A 16,782-nucleotide genomic window follows, 5' to 3' on the forward strand; every position below is an offset into this window, starting at 1 on the left:
AAGAGCTCACCAGTCATCATGCAGCTAACCAGAACTCTGATTAAAGACTGGTTTTCTGCTCCATTCTATGAGGATCTGACAGCCAGATTATAGCAAGGAGTTGTTTTCTAAAAGTTCAAGGTAAACCCTAGGGTAGAACAGGTGCTGGCTCATCCCCTAGTCCTTGACATGGTGATGTGTCATCTTCATGCTGGCCCTGAGCCACAGCAGGGTCCTGAGTTAGCAGCTTCCCTGGACACCCCTGACTGCATCTTGCTGGGGCTACCATATTTAGAAAAATGTTCTCTGCATTTGGGGTTGACTGGTGAATTTTTTTCACCTGGACTTTCTGTACTGGGTGTATCCACATGGTGCCATAACTCTGTCTTTAGTTGGATTTAGTTTGCTGGAAGCTTGTTGTCAAGGTTTCCCTAAAAGTGCCAGCACAGAAGTAGAGGACTTTTGGCCTCACTAGTTTCCTTCCTATGTACCTTCTGTGGCCCAAGACAGGAATTATTTCCTCCATCTTACAAATGAGGATGTTGTTGGGAGGGCCTTTGTCATGTGCTTCCTGAATTGGTTCCCTGAAAGTTAGAGTGATTTCTGTTTCCTCTTACTTCAAACAGAAGTATTGACCTGGTTTCCCAAATCTCCACCCAGTAATTCCCTTTAAGAGAAAGGCAGAAGGCTGAGATGCTCTTCTCAGCCATCCAGGTTGCCTTGCTCACCTGGGATTCCCAGGCACCTCTGCAGGGACCCATCCACCTGCACTTACCTGACCACATCCTCTTCTTTGTTCAACCTTTTGTTAAAGGTTCACTTCCTGAAAGAGCTTTCCTCTACCCTCTGCAAAAGGAAGACCCTCATGATACCCTGTTCTGTTCTTTAAAGGCTCCTACACAGTTTGTAAATATACGTTGATTGTGTGAGATTTTTGATTAGTGTTTGGCTTCAATTATGAGCTTGGTGAGGGGAAGGACTGAGTCTCCTATTCACCACTGTGTCCCCCATCCCTAGCATGCTGGGTGGCCTATAGAACATAGCTCAGTAAATATTCTTTGTATTAGTGAAAATTGTGGCAGTGATGATGATCTGAAAGTCCTCTTCCTGTTCTGACCAATGTTGTCAATCCATGAGAAACTCGTACCCACCACCACACTAAATACCAGCATTCTCCTTTTTAGTTCAGTAAATCTCAGCATTGTTTCCCCTTGGATTTTGTCACCAAGCCTCCTAGATCATTTTTATTGGTTTCAAGCCTAAGGCTGAGCTGAAACCATTGAGTCTGAAGAGTTAGGGACATGAACATTTCTTCATTCCTATCCACCAATGAAAAAGTTATGAGTCAACATGGAGTCCAAACAACGAATTCAAGCAATGTAAATAAAGGTCTCCAGTGTGTGTGGGGGGTCTTCCATTATTTCTCCCTTTTCCCCTCCCATTTGATCTCAGAGTGACTTGAAACATGAATTCAAAAGAGGGAAGCATGGGTGTAGAGTTTACATGGAAAGGGCCTGTAAGCCAGCTCTTGCATCTAGTTCTGGAGCAAGTGGCACTTGTGCACATTACCTCGCAGCCCCTGTTAGATTTCATTTTCCTCTTTTCTCAGACTTTTGCTTATAACGTTGTTTTCAAACTCCTTGATAGCACCCCTGGAACCTTGAGCAGAACAATTTATCACCAAGGCAAGGCTTAGTAATATTCTTTATTACAAAAGAAAAGAACATGTGATCCATCCTCGGCCTTGTATGCATTGGTGGACTGCTACAGACTGTTAAAGTCAATAACAGGTTGTGGAGGCACCAACTTCAGCCAACCTGAGGATCTGTAGGCTAAGCTCAATACCACCTTAATGATAGGTTTCAGTTTTGTCTTCTATAGTTGATGATTTCTCTTGATCTTTTTAGGAAAGATAGGAGGTGTATATATGCAGATCATCTCAACCTTTCCTAAAATGGAATTTTCAAGTTGGACCCTAGAGAGAATGCAGGCATCTCTCTGTCCAGAGCTTCATAGTTAGATAAGAGGAAGTCAAAGAAAAGCCACCTATGCTAACTAAATCCATTACTATCCTCTTCCTAATCCCAGCATTTAATGGTGTCATTCTCCAAAGCCCTATCTCTCTGAAGTCTTTCTTGCAGCCAGGTAGCTTGGGACTCTCTCTATCCACCAAGAATAGGTCACCTGACATGAACTGTATATTAAACATTAGATTTCTGGATCATATGTTGTTTGATCTTGTGTGGAACTGTATGTGCCAATTTTTCCAGTGATTGTTTTCATATTAAATATTCTATTCTGTTGTACCCTGTAGTACACATAATTTGTCAGATCTCAGATCCTGATTTAGGGCTTGGAAAATAGGCTAACACATGGTCCAGTGATGATCATGTGTTCACAGGATATTTTATAGTAGTTTCTTCACAAAGTTACCTAGGGCTCATTTTCTTCCACCAGCATGAGCAACCAGTCTGAAAGAAGGTCTCAGCAATTGCTTATCAGCCATAAGCATGGACTACCTGGGAGGAACACCTGGGTCAAAAAGTGTCACTGTGTTTTCCAAATTAGGATATGAACTGGGGAAGCTGTTTCTGAGACGGCTGTGAGTCAGTCCTAGGAAGAAACTATTAAACATTCAGGCCCTGAGAGTCAAATTCACGGGGAAGAAGGAATGGAAAGAATGGATTTTGGCCCCATTCCTTCATACAACAGCCTGGCTTCTACCATCCCAGGGAGGCCAGGAGAAGGCAAGCAGCATCTAGGAGCCTTTCCTAGACCAGCCTTGGAAACTTCTGGATTCTCCTGAAAGCAGGGACTTCACACTTGGCTCCCTCATCTTCCCAGGAGATACCAGAAGCATTCATTAGTGCTTTATGGACAGATTCTGAAGGGGCATAGAGAGGTAGCAGTGGTGAAGCTTACAGGCTCCAGAGCCAGACAACTTAGCATGGAGACCCATGCTGCCACTTGCTAGCTGTGACCATAGATAGGTCATTTCTTCTCTCTGGACTCATTTTTTCACCTTTAAACTGTGGTTAATAACAACACCTACATCATAAAATTGTTGCCAAGAGGAAATGGAGTAATCTAAGTAGAGCACCAAGAAGTGCACCTGCCCATGGTGAGTCTTCAGAACACGAAAGCTAATGTGGTCATTCGGCTTCAATGTCCCGAGCCATCCTTCATCCAATGGCTGAGTCCCCACCGAGGCCCTTCCTCAAGAGCTGTCCAGTCAGTGTACAAATACCCCTGAAGATGAGGAACCCACTACCTCTTATGACACCTCGGTCTTCCTTCAGGTAGGTCTGTTTCTTGGACAGCATTTATTTGTGTTGAACTTAAATCATTCCTGGATACTTCCTAGCTGATCCTAGTTTCATTTCTATGGTTGTAGAGAAATCAGTGAAATGACTCCTTCCTCAAAAACACAGTTTAATATCAAAATAAAATTGTTGGCATCACCCTCCCTGACCATATCCTTCTTCTTTTCCATGAGCCTTATCTTTTCCTAACAAAACACCTTCAGTTTCTTCCAACGATCATTGAATGACACAGTCTCCAGTGCCTTCATTATTGTGGTTTCTGTCTTCCAAAGGCATTTGGTGCTTACTGGTGTGATTTAGCTTCATGTACATTGATTTCCTGCTGTGTGACTGAGATCAAAGAAGAAAAGACATGGCAAGACTCAAGGAGCTCATGGGCAGGCAGGGTGTAGCATTCTAGGCAGGGAGGACGGGGTGTGCCAAGCTACAGAGGCCGGAAGCCAGAGACCTCCAGATCGTCAAGCCCATTGCTAGATGTAAGGTGGAAACTGGACTCGTAGGAGATCAGACCTGGGAAGGAGGAGGTGAGTTTGACCTGTAGGTGACAACCACTGGATCACTTTCAGAAGTAACACTTTCCAAATGTGTACTTTAGTAAAAGCACTCTAACTCCAGCATAAAGACAGGACAAACCTAAAAGTAGGGAGGCTGCTTAACTGAATGGCCAGCACCAAGAGGATACAGGGAGAAAACACGTCATGGGCCCAAATTATATACCAAAATCCACAGTGGGACAATGAGTGATTGCTCGTTTCTTCCCCCCTGTGTTTTCTAATCTCCCCTTAGTAAGTATTTTCTATTTTCTATATAATTTGCATGTATTATTTATATAGTAAAAATACTTTATGCATGTCTAAAGATAGTTCAAAATCAAACTGGCAGGATTTGGTAACTGACTGGAGGGAGGGATCTAAAGAATGCTTTTGCTGGCCTGAGTGCTCAGGTGGGTGGTGCAGCCACAGCCCAGATGGAGACATAAGGAATGGAGCACTGTGCAGGAACTCGGTGGCATCACTGACAGCTGCAAGGAAGCCCACAGCTGCCTTGAATCCCATTTGGCCTCTTTGAATCCCTCTCCAAAGCCTCTGTCCCACCCTGCAGGTCCTAAAACTCACCTGTCCACTCTCCACTAATTGGTAAAGAAGACTTTATTGCAGCAAAGCCCACCCATGCTCCATAGTAGCAATATTTATTTAAATAAATTTTGTCACTTCTTCAGTAAATATTTATTGAGTGCTCTGCACCCAACCTCCTTAGTGAGAAAATCATGAGAAGAGCAAGCACAGTCCCCATCTTCACAAAACTCAGCCTCATGTGAGAGACAGATATCAATATTTTAAAATCACTGTAATATACATACGATTTCAAACCAAGGTGAGTGCTCCAAAGAAAAGGAAATGATTCCAAGAAGACATAGAACCAAAGAAACATATCTGGTCCGGGAATTGAAGGAAGGATTCCTGGGGAAGGAGATGGTTGGGCTGAAAGGTGAAGGATGTAGAGGAAAGAATTAGGCAAAGGTGTTCCAGACAGAGGGAACAGCATGTGTGGCGGCCCTGTGCAGGAAGTACAGTACCACATCACTTAAGTAGGAGGTGGCATTCTGAGAAATGTGCCCTTATATGATTTTGTCTACACGTGAGCATCCTAGAGTGCACTCACACAAACCTAGATGGCACAGTCAGCCACTGTATGTGGCCTCTCAGCTGCTGCCAGGAGCACACAGCATACTATTTACAGTGAACTTCCTTTGTAAGTGGGAGTAGACCCTAAAATAGCAATGAAAAGTACAGTTTAGTAAATACATAAACCAGACATATAGCCATTTATCATTATCAGGTATTATATACTGTATATAATTGCATGTGCTTTAGCTTTATATAACACCAGTCACCATAGACACATGAGTAATGGCTTGTGCTACAATGTTATGACAGCCACAGTGTCACTAGGCAAGAGGAATTTCTCAGCTTCATTTTAATCCTTTGGGACCACCATTTTATATGAAGCCCATCATTAATTAAAATATCATCCTGTGGTGCATAATTGTATAGCATATTTGCAGCTAAAACGAAAACAAAAACAGAACCCAGAGAGAGGAGCTGGGGCTGGGGATGGTGGAAAGGTGGGAGAGGAGGTTGGTGCATCCAGGACCTTGTGGGGCACAAGACAATCCTGGTCTTCATCCTAAGAGCAAAGGAAGCCTTTAGACATCTCAGAAGCCTGAGGTGGCAGATGAACCAAAGCCTCTAGCTGTAGCCTGAAGGGGAGCTCCTTGCCCACAGCTCCTTTGTCTACTACTTTGCCTACCATTTGTTGCCCTTTCAGACTTGGCACTTGTGTGGATCAGCTTCTGTCACAAAATACCTGAGGTCAACAACTTAAAAGGAAGAAAGATTTATTTTTGCTCACAGTTTTCATCCATGATCAGCTGGCTCCATTGCTGTGGGCTTGTGGTGAGGTCCTTCATGGCAGCAAAGGGGAGTGTAGTGGAACAAAGCTGCTCCCCTCATGGTTGCCAGGAAGCAGAGAAGCAGAGAGGCAAGGGACGAGATATATGCTTCCAGGGGACACCCTAGTGACCTGCTTTCTCCAACAAGGTCCCACCTCCTAGTGTTCTCGCCAGCTCCCAATAAAGCCATTAGCTTCTGATGAGGTCAGACCCCTCATGATCCAATCACTCCTCCAGGGCCCCGCCTCTGAATATTGGTGCACTGGGGTCCAAGCCTTTGGGGGACACTCGATCTAATCCATAACAGCACTAAAGTCCTGATGAAACTCCTCCCTCATGGCCTGGGCATCAGGACATTGGGTTTCCCTCCCTCTGTGGTGAGTAGCATTTAGAAGGCTCTTCCCCCAGCAGCCACCTCTCAAAGTTGCTCTGTAGCTCAACTTTCTTCATGGCTTTGCATACTTTAACACTAATGTGCGTACAACTTGCTAATTAATGGAATCATTTGGATCTGAAAACATCTTGTTCTAATGGGAGGCTGCAAAGCACTCTCATTAATCCACAGGTAAAATTATTCCAGCTTTTCTCTTTTTATTTTTTCCCCCTCTCCCCAGCTTGGCTTAATAGCTGGGAAGAATTCTTCTAATTAGCCTTGTGAAAACCACTCCACCAGAGTTCAAAGCACCAGCAACTGCCTTGGGGTCTGAGAGAGGGTGACAGACTTGGTTTACCCAGTGAAGGGGGCAGTGGGTAAACACAAAGGTGGACTCCCCAGACTTCGAGAAGTGGACTAAGACCTCTGTGGCTGGAAGAGAACATTGGGGAGGTGGGAAAGTCAGTAAGAACACTAAAGGGACTCCTGTTTCAGATTCAGAGGTGTGCATACTATTGTACATGAGTCAGAAGAGACCTACAAGGTCATTTTCTGTACAACTGTCCTATGGAAGGAAGGGGAAGCTGCCCTTTCCACCCTTCTCCCCTGGGTCTTAAAGATTTGGTGCACTTGTTGTGGGCAGAAAGTTTATGAGTGACTGTTGGGGTGTAATTGGAGGGTGACCTTCCAGTAACCACCTCTCCACCATTGGAAAATGAAGCCTGCAGCATTCCCTTTAAATGAAAAGCACTACAATAAGGTCAAGCCTGTAAGTAAGTGAGTCCTCCTTCCCTCGAGACAACAGAACAAGCCTACAGACCTCGAGGACACTGACAAGACCCAGGTGTTCCATGGGTTTTTTGTGTGCTTCCCACCCTCATGGTATCTGTATAGTACTTGGATTTTTTTTAAAAAGCTTGTGCTAGTAAGTATATAACAAAGTTTACCATTTTAATCATTTTTAATTGTATAGGTTCAGTGTCACTAAGTCTATTCACATTCTTGTGCAACCACCATTATCAATCATCTCCTGAACTCTTTTTTTTAGCCTCCCAAACTGAGACTCCATGCCTTCTAAACAAGAAGTCCCTTTCTGTGGGGCTTTTGAAGGGAAGGTACAATGTCCTGGTAGCTGCCCCTGTGAAGGCAGTCTGATAGAATTCTCTAGTGGAGAGTGGTTCGTCCGCTCGCTCAGTCCAGAGAAGGTGCCTTCCAAGCCCTTTCCTTAGTCCTGTCACAGAGGTCTCACCTTCCAGATGTACCCTGGTGGTGAGTCACTTACAGCACCCAAAGTCCTACCCTCTGGATGCCTGTGTTTTATAGCAGGTAGTCAGCCATAGGCTCTAGTAATCCCATGATGAAGAAACCTGGAGACATAAGTTCTTCATGACTGTCCATGGTCAAAGTAAGTCCTCACTGTACTGAACTCTGCTGTGAGAGTGAAAGGTGCTAGGTTGTCTCTAAGATGGGTTATTAACAGATTTGAGAGTTATAGATGAAAATGTGTTCTTCCCCTTGGAGGTACAGCATCTGCCAGTCCTTTTCTTTGGATGTGCCTCCAGGACAGATCTGGAGTCAAGCCAACCTGGATTTAGATCCCCACTCTGTGGCCCACTGACTATATGACCTTGAGTCTTCATTTCCTTATTTCAAAAACAAAACAAAAGAAAACAGGGCTTGTGATATCCAACTCACGGAGCTGCTAAGAAGACTGTGAGATCGTGCTTTTGTGGCAATCGAATCAGCACTGGGCTCAGTAAGCGGAAGTCAGCATTCTCAGTATCACAGTTGATGATCCTGCCCTTACAGGTCTGCAGGTGGTCCTGAACTCCATCATCAAGGCCATGGTGCCCCTGCTGCACATTGCCCTGCTAGTGCTCTTCGTCATCATCATCTACGCCATCATCGGCCTGGAACTCTTCATGGGGAAGATGCATAAGACGTGCTACAACCAGGAGGGCATAGCAGGTAAGAGCAGAGTTCCAGGTAGCGTTTCCAAGAGGCTGTTCATTTTCTTGTAACTCTTTATTGTGCAGTTGGATGCACTGCTGTCACCTGTCCAGCCAAGCTGGAGAAGGTTCCCTTCATTCAAATGCCCACATTCCAGACCATGGTTAAGAGAGAAACAGTGATCCTTATTCTTTTCCTCTTGTGTCCAATTTCTGTTTTCACTGAAAGAGATCTATTAAAACAGCCAAATTCAAACTTTGTCCAATACGTTTTAATGAACTACACAGTTTGAGACTTAAGAACCTACCATTGGTCAATTTATCACTTTTGAATCTGACTCTGAATACTTTCAGAATCAGTATTAACCTGTGTGTCTCTGCTCCATTAGCATATCAGTATGACTCCTCATCAAAGACCTTTCTGGAAGAGAATAACACCCTTAGTCAAAATACTCACCCTTCATAGCCCTATGGTCTTTTCACCCTCTTGGGGCTGATCCTGGCTTTTCTGCAATTAATTTTTTTTTCCTTTTATAGGCAAAAGCCCCTGAGCCCCTAAGCCCGGGTGAATGAAAGGGCAGGTATGGAAACACACCCCCTTAACAGCAGCCAAATTTCTATCTCTAGAGGAGGAAGTTTAGCTCTATCTCATGGCTATCAGTGTTTTCCTTCCAGAGACTCCTCTATTTGTGTTCCTTACATAAAACAAATATATTTAACAAGCAATGCTGGTTCATTAAATACTTCCCTGAGTGGCACCAGAGTTTTGGCTCATAGGATATGCTACAAACCACTGTCTTAAGTTACTAACAACTCAGCTTGACCTTTAAAACAATATTTAAGCAGAAATTGATGAGGCTTTAAACAGATATAAAGCAGTTTAACACAAAGACCTTGTTGAGAAAAATATTCTCCACCTCAAAACAGTGAGCAGTGTTAAATTTATGATTTTTTTTCAAATAATATGTCATCTTAGTGTTTGGCATCTTGGTGGAGAGAGGAGGGCATCTATCTGGAGTATTGAGGGATACCTCCTCCCTTTGCACCTAAGCTGCTTCTCATTTCCATTTAGTCCAGGCATTAAATTAAATTTTGCCCCACTTGCTTTGGGGAGTGAGGTTGAATACAACCAGCAGTGCCATGGATTATTCATAATTCAGAAACCAAAATAGTTTGCTTGGCATGAATTATATGATTTGGTTGAATGAATTGACTGGGTATTCGCAATGACCTAGGTCATTAACACATGGTCACAGTGTCCCCCTAAAACAAAAAACAAACAAAAAAATCTCACTGTAGTCACATAATCACTCAGTTGCTTTTACTTTTTTAATGGAGTCTGTTTAAGAGACTATTCACTCCTGAGATAATTTCCAAATTACGTGGGTCATAATTGTATAAAATAAGTTATCATGATTTAAAATATGTAATTTTTTAAATTGAAAAAATACCTCTTGGCCTCTAACTAAATTTGTGAGACTTTCAGCCTTGCTTAGAGAAATACAAAGCATAATGAATAATATTTCCCCTTTAACTCTAATCCTTCCTTTTATTCAGTTTAATCTGTAGCTAGTCCTGAACCAGTAAGTTTATATTAATGGTGTAACTTTGTTGGAGTTCCATTCTTGACCTTCCTAAGAACTGATTGAATTCTATGTAAAGTTTATGCATTTGTATGGAAATGATCAGTGACCTTTTTGATCCATACTCCTCAGGCAGTCACAGAGATGTGGAGTCTCAAAGACCCCTCATCAGTTTGTCAGTGACTGGTGGTGGGGCTGTCACCAATGAAATGGGGAACCATGAAATGGCAAAATTCTGCCAAGGAGCCCAAGATGGCAACCCTGCCATGCCATCAAATGTCTGCTCACCAGTAAGCCAAGAAGAACTGCTCCAAAAACTGCACATCATTTCTATCATCCTAATGGGAAAATTGCAAATGTATGTTTTCTACTCATGGCAAGGATCCTGCAAGGGCCTCTGAGAATCACAGCCCTGAATAATGGTTGGAAACCATCAGACTTTGTTATTAGACCCTAGGGGCCAAAACAAGAAAATGGTGGGTATCATAGACAAAACACACAGGATGGGCACCTCTTCCCTAGGACACAGCCATAGGGTCCACTAATAGGCCTCCTGAAGTGCTGAAAGCTTTAATGGCCTCCTCAGCTCATAGGACGAAGATAGATATGGTCTCACCAATTGGACTGACCAATTGAGGATCATATTGTTCTTGATAGTAAATGGAACCAGGAAAAGTACCTGAGAAGTCTCCTGCTTGCTACCACAAGACTCATCAGATTATTCATGTGACAGGTTTTATCTTTACCCCAAGAGTTCAGAAGAGAAGTGGGTTTCCATTATGTAAATATGGGCCAGTGCATCAGGGGACAAGAAAAGTAATACAAGGAAAGTCACCACGCCAGGCTCCACCAGAAGGTGATCTCACTCTTGTGTGTGGAACCAAACTCCCTGCTTGGAAAGGGGTCAAGGGTACTCAGCTGAGAAACCTGTCCTTGCACACACACTGCAGTCAGCTCATCCACCTCCTCCTTCCTATACCTGCCATCTGATGACACTCCAGGGACCCACTTCATTGCTCCCAACAGGACACGCTACAACTACTGTCAGGGCCTCATGCACCCCATGGTGACTAATCCCATTGAGGAATGAAAAAATTGTTTAGAAATCTGGATGTACTCAACAGAGCCATGGAGTAGAAGACCTAAAACCTGCAATCTTTGAAACAAATCCCAATGTGTTTTGAAGAGTTTTAAAAACTTTTGGATTGGGTGGTCTTTTTTTTTTTCCCTTTTATTTCAGACTTTAAATTGAATTGCCATATTTTCTGCATATTTAGATTATACAAAAGTGCTATGAATTCTTGTTCTAATTTTTAATGAGATTTCCATCAAATTCTTCTTTTTACATTTTGATATTATTTCACAGACTGTGAATTTTATGCACTTCTAGATTTTAGAACGTTTTCAACTTTGAGTCATGTTTCCTATAAAATCCACACAAGAAAGATCTGGAGCCATCCAGGTGAACCACTGCTCTGCCTTTAGGCTACGACTCAGTGAACAGCCCCCAGTGGAGATGGTCTCAGAAGAGGCAATTTTTCCCTAATCCCTGTGGCATCTGCAAGGCGCCTTTTTGGTTCCTCAACAGATACAGCACCATATGCCAATACCTTTTGTTTCTGGTTGTCCCATCTGTCTGATGACTCTTGGAGCCAGGTCACTCTGAATAGCTCTCTCAAGCACACTAATTACCCCCGGGACCAACGACGAATTGGTCGGCTAAAACCTGCAATGAAATCACCTTCATTCTAATCACTCGATAAACTCAGGACCTAAAAAGAGTAATTGTTTTTGTCTTTGGTGATTTCTCCTTGGAACCCCTAACTGGAACTCTCTCAGGATTTCAGTTCTTGTTGGTATTGACTACATTTCTAAAGTCCCTCCTAATCCTTGCCTTCATTATTTTACCAAAAAACTTAATTCAGACTTTCTAGAATGATGGCCTTTCTCTGTTTCTGTTTTGAAACAGAGTCTGACTTGCTCCTCCGCCTTTGTGTTCCCACTTTCCCAGCATTTCACATTGAAGCTCATTTCCCCTCACCCTGGAGTACATGTTGCAGGACCTGCTGATTTATGTGTGCTCACATTTTTTGAGTGTTCCCTCTAGTGCTTTTTATAGATTCCTATTTTTACCGGATCATCATTGCTTCTTAATTGTTCTCCAATCTTTTTTATTGTTGTTCAAGACAGATTTAAAAGAGCAGAGAGGCACTTGAGCCCGTGGATGATAATCTTTCTGAGTCTCATCCCTTTCTCTTTTATTAATGAGATCACTTTCCCTTGATGCCACTTCCTTTGTAACATATCTGTAAAAATCCCCAAATATGTTTTCCTTGAGGACACTCGGAGCTCTCCTTGGCAGCCTCCCCCTTTGCCTTATTTCTGCTGTTTTAGGAAGGGAGGTTACAGGGAAAGCTGTCAGATCAGCAGTCACAATGTGAAGATCAACAGCATCATCATGCCACTAAAAAGTAAAACAGAAGAAAAAGAAATGCAAGTTTTCCCTTTATTTTTTTCACCCTATCTCTTTTTGCCCCATCTCTCATATCCTTCCAGCACTTTAACATGGTGACTGAACACATCATTCTAGAAAGCTATTTCTAGAATGAGTGAGAACCAAACAGAATTTATGGTATGTTTGGTTCTTGGTCTTCCAGTCTCTCAACACTGAATTTTTTTAGGTGCTCTGCTATTTTTAATGTATTATTTAGGTTTGGGATTCACTTTTTAGTTTCTCTCCTTTTTATAGCCTCATACCCCAATCTAAAGATTTCATAATATCAAAATTCATACAAAAATAATTGTGGCTAAAGGGCAGTTCAGTTCAGCTAGCTTAATATTTGGAGCCCTTCTGGGAGCCAGACCCTAGAATAAGGGAATGGTGTGGACACCCTCATGCAGCTCAGAGTTCAGTAATGAAGACCTGTCACCTTGGTCATCAAACAGAGGACCCACATACAACTTTGAGCACCAGGCCACAAATAAGCCAGGAAGCAGCTTTATTCAGAATAGTCGAAACCTGGAAATAATCCAAATGTCCACCAATTGGTGAATGGATAAATGTATGATGAAATACACTGCTCAGCAATAAAAAGGAACAGGCTACATTGAAATAGGCAACAACAGGGATAAACCCAAAAATATGATGCCGAGTAAAAGAAGAAGAGCACAAAGAGCCACATAATGTATGGTTTTCTTCATGTTTGATTTCAAGAAGAGGCCAAGCTGAGGAGACAGAAAGCAGATGAGATTGTTAGGGACTGGGGACAGGAGCAAGGCCTGATTGCACACAGTGCAATGGACTGTGGTGATAGTTGCACAACTATGTAGATGCACAAAAAAAATTGCACTGTATATTTACATTGATGAAATGAAAGGCAGGTAAATTGTATATCAGTCAAGTTCTGGGTGGTGTGTGTATGGGGTAAAGAGGTGAGGATCGGGAAGATGAAGAGGAAGCTGAACCCCCAATACTGCCACCAGTGAGACAGCAGGCATATATTTTCAACCACCACACTCAACCCCATTCTCCTAAGAATTCTCTCTGAAAGATTACTATTTCTGACTTCCTCTTGAAAGTGAACAGTTTCAAATTTGAAGTGACAAACAGCAACAACCAGCCAACCAATCATCTTTGAAGCAGAGCCTGTGTTCCAGGAGTAAAATGATCACACTTGCCATTGTTTTGATCCTTACAAAAAAAGAAAAGATTCTGGGTGACCTCTTGTCTCTAAATGAAGAACTACAAGCAAATTTTCTCTCTGCTGTTGTATTTTCACTGCTGTTAGAGGCAATTCTTTGTCTGTAAGAACTGAGGTTGCTTCTGTTTGCCATTGTCATTACCTTCCATAGGTATGAGAGCCTCAGTTTCACAAACTGCAGGGAATTTCCCACTCTCACCTTCCACAGGGGCCAAGACAAACTTAGTATTTTACTATAATTTAGACCAGTCAAGTCTTGTTTAAAGTTACCAGTGATTTCCACACTGAAATTGTAAATTGCATCTTAACTCATGAATTTGCTAGTAGCTCTTCCCAGCCCCCAAAACTGCCTTTCACCACAGACAACATGTCATACTTTGTTCTGAAAAAGTCCTGTCCATACCTAGGAGGTGTTCATTCTGTTACCCACCACCACTCTGTCTTGATTAAGGGTCAGGAAATGATTCTTCTCTTCTGAAAGTTGTTAATGCTGGAGGACAGCATTGCACGGTCCCACCTGACGTCCACAAAATGCAGTCAGTAGTGGGTACCACTCCCCTACCATCAGTCCACCCTTCATGCTCAGAAGGCTTCACTCTGAAGTCACTTGAATCCTGGTGATGCACCATGTAATATATAATGAACTCATGTAGTCAGAAAGCGTTACTGGCTGGGATCAGTTAACTACCCATGCGAAGGAATCTTCTAACCAATGTAGCCCTGACTTGGAAGGAAGCAAGAAAGGAAGGGAGGGAGGAAGGAAGGAAGGAAGGAAGAAGGAAGGAACAGAGGGAAAGAGATATTCTGTCATTTTCCAGAACAATTTCCACTTGAACGAGTTGCACCATCATTACTCTTTGATCGGCCACTTGAACATGGTGCCAACTCATTACAACAGAATGAACAATAGTCCTACTGTCCTTTAAATCAGTTGCCAAGGTTAAAATCCAGTTTTTGCAACAGTGAGTTGAAAATACTGACCTTTTAAGTCACTGCCTGCCTCAAATGAATACCTCGATCCTTGTGTTTGATTCATATATGGGGCAGGGGACTAATTCAAACTGGTTCTGCATGATTCAGTGGTTATCCCCTCAACCTTTTCCTGTCACTTTTCTCTCTAATACCTTTGCTTCTTTTTCCACCCACTTCTCTCCCTCCCTTTTCTCTCTTCTTCTCCCCTGACCTTGGAGATGTTCCAGCAGAAGAGGATCCTTCCCCCTGTGCTTTGGAGACGGGCCATGGGCGGCAGTGTCAGAATGGCACTGTGTGCAAGCCCGGGTGGGATGGACCCAAGCACGGCATCACCAACTTTGACAATTTTGCCTTTGCCATGTTGACGGTGTTCCAGTGCATCACCATGGAGGGCTGGACGGACGTGCTGTATTGGGTATGTACCTGGAAGCAGGCACTCAGGGCAGGGAGTACAGAGCTGTGGGCCTGTCCTCCACATCTCCCTTTCTCTCCTCCCTGTGGTACTGGGTCACACACATCTTCAGAGAATGGTTGATGAGTTTCTTTGAGTCCTTCCAGGTCTTACCTGAGAAATGAAGCATGAAATATCACCCTAAATAGTCCCTTCTCCCTGCCCACCAGCCTCAGAGGAACACCATCTTTAGTTTATCTGGCTACGTTACAAAGCACTGCATGCAGCCGATGCTCTGTGAACACACTGGCTGTGCCTGCACAGAGATTCTCTTCCCATTGTGGAGTCCCTTTGCTCTTATTCTTTTCCCACCTCATTCTCCAAAAGAGAGCAAGGGGGCAGAATGAGGAATACTTGGGTCTAAAGAGAAAAATCAGCCCTGATCTTCCAAAAAGAAATTCTATAAAGAAGCCATTTCTACTGAATTGGGTAGCACTGTGACATGCTATCATATTTTTATTTCTCATTATCTTACCTTATCATATTAGGATAGTCCATGTGAAAAATAAACTGTCATTATTTCCACAGTTAACAGAACACTCTACTGGTTGTATGCTATATATTTAGAAGTCCCACTTCTTGAGTGCCAACCAATCCATAATATATTTTCTTTTACTTTAAATATGCTCCTCTTATTATCCATCAGCTGTCACTACTTTGCCAACATTTAAGCTGGTGAAGTGCCAGATTTGTATACAGTCTATCCCATCAGCAAATATATACACGGTATTTGAGCTGTCTCAATTCTGGCAGAGTCAAGTCCATTATTTGTAAAACCTCCAGAAAATATATTCTTTGTAGTGTCTCCTACTTCAGCATGAGAAATGACTTGCCAGGATCCAGTGTTGTTCTCCAGAATTTTGGGCGAATAAAGTGGTTGCCAGTCTTGAAAATATCATCTCTCCCAGAGTTTCTCAAATAGTCAAATCTATTTGGCCATCATGAAAACAATCTTAAGAGGCTGCTTAGGGAACTGTGTCTACAAACTAAAGCAGGGAAGAGTGAGAGGGAAGCAAATGCCTTCCCAATCAGCAGAGCTGCCAGATAGAATGGAAATAATGCCAAGAGAGGTGTTGACTTCTTCCAGAATCAGAAGGAAGAGTTGTATAACAGTACAGAGATGTGATGCACAGTATCATATCTTCTAAAGTATTTTTCATAAGCACCATGTCCTATTGATTCAAAACCTTGCTTCCTGTGTTTTTGCATTATAATTGATGTGCCAAAGCCCACTGTTGCTATGAAATTTGTACCTCTCTGTCAATGACTACTAGAGACTTGCCTGAGCACCTTGTACCCAGCAAACATTTATTGAGTGTCCCTTTATGCCAGGGATCTTCTTAGGCACTGAGGAGTCAGTCATAAATAAGATCCAGTTCAGTCTAAAAAGCAGACTAAATTCTAAACTGAATGATGGCACACAGCAGGAACCTGTATCATGGCAAAGTTGTTGTTTTGTGATACTTTGAACAGAAGACAATTGTCGTATTGCCTCTTCCTCAAACTAAAATTAAACTAGGAAAATATTTTTCAAGCTTATGTTCAATGAGAAATTGGGTTTGTATCATTTGTAAGACAAAGAGAAGAATTTGAGTTTATTATACTTGGGCAATTTTATTATACTTAGCAAAGGAGACCAAATTCCCAAGTGGCTCTAACTGATCCTTCTAACCTGGGTGAGTCCCTCTGGCCAACCCAGGGATGAAAGATCCTCCTGCAAATAGGGAATTTCCACCCATGGTTCATGGACTATACATGTGCTTTGGAACGTCCTCACATGAGCTTCAAACCCATGCCTTCGGTTGCTATGGAAAAGTCTTCCATGGCACCAAGTTGAGGTCAGGGTGGCGGGGGGGGGGTGTCTGGTGGGGGGAAATAGGTATAATTTACTTGGCTGATGGCCCTCATGCATTTTCGTGATCTTCCTTCATCCCTCCCTCCATCTCCTCCATCAAAGTCATTGATACCCCACCCATAAGATGTGACCTAAGAAATACTG

At 42.8% G+C, this 16,782-nt stretch overlaps 1 protein-coding gene across 19 annotated transcripts in view; it reads left to right on the forward strand.

Annotated features, from left to right (window-relative positions):
* CACNA1C (calcium voltage-gated channel subunit alpha1 C) overlaps positions 1–16,782 on the forward strand; it is a 724,379-nt gene that overhangs the window by 501,404 nt on the left and 206,193 nt on the right. For all 19 annotated transcript variants that reach the window (XM_079140298.1, XM_079140296.1, XM_079140300.1 and 16 more), the window contains exons 6-7: positions 7,937–8,095; positions 14,551–14,747. In XM_079140298.1, the coding sequence (XP_078996424.1) occupies positions 7,937–8,095; positions 14,551–14,747 (356 nt within the window). The remainder of the gene's footprint in view (positions 1–7,936; positions 8,096–14,550; positions 14,748–16,782) is intronic.

Source organism: Sciurus vulgaris (genome assembly GCF_902686455.1).
Source record: "Sciurus vulgaris genome assembly, chromosome: 5".
NCBI lineage: Eukaryota > Metazoa > Chordata > Mammalia > Rodentia > Sciuridae > Sciurus > Sciurus vulgaris.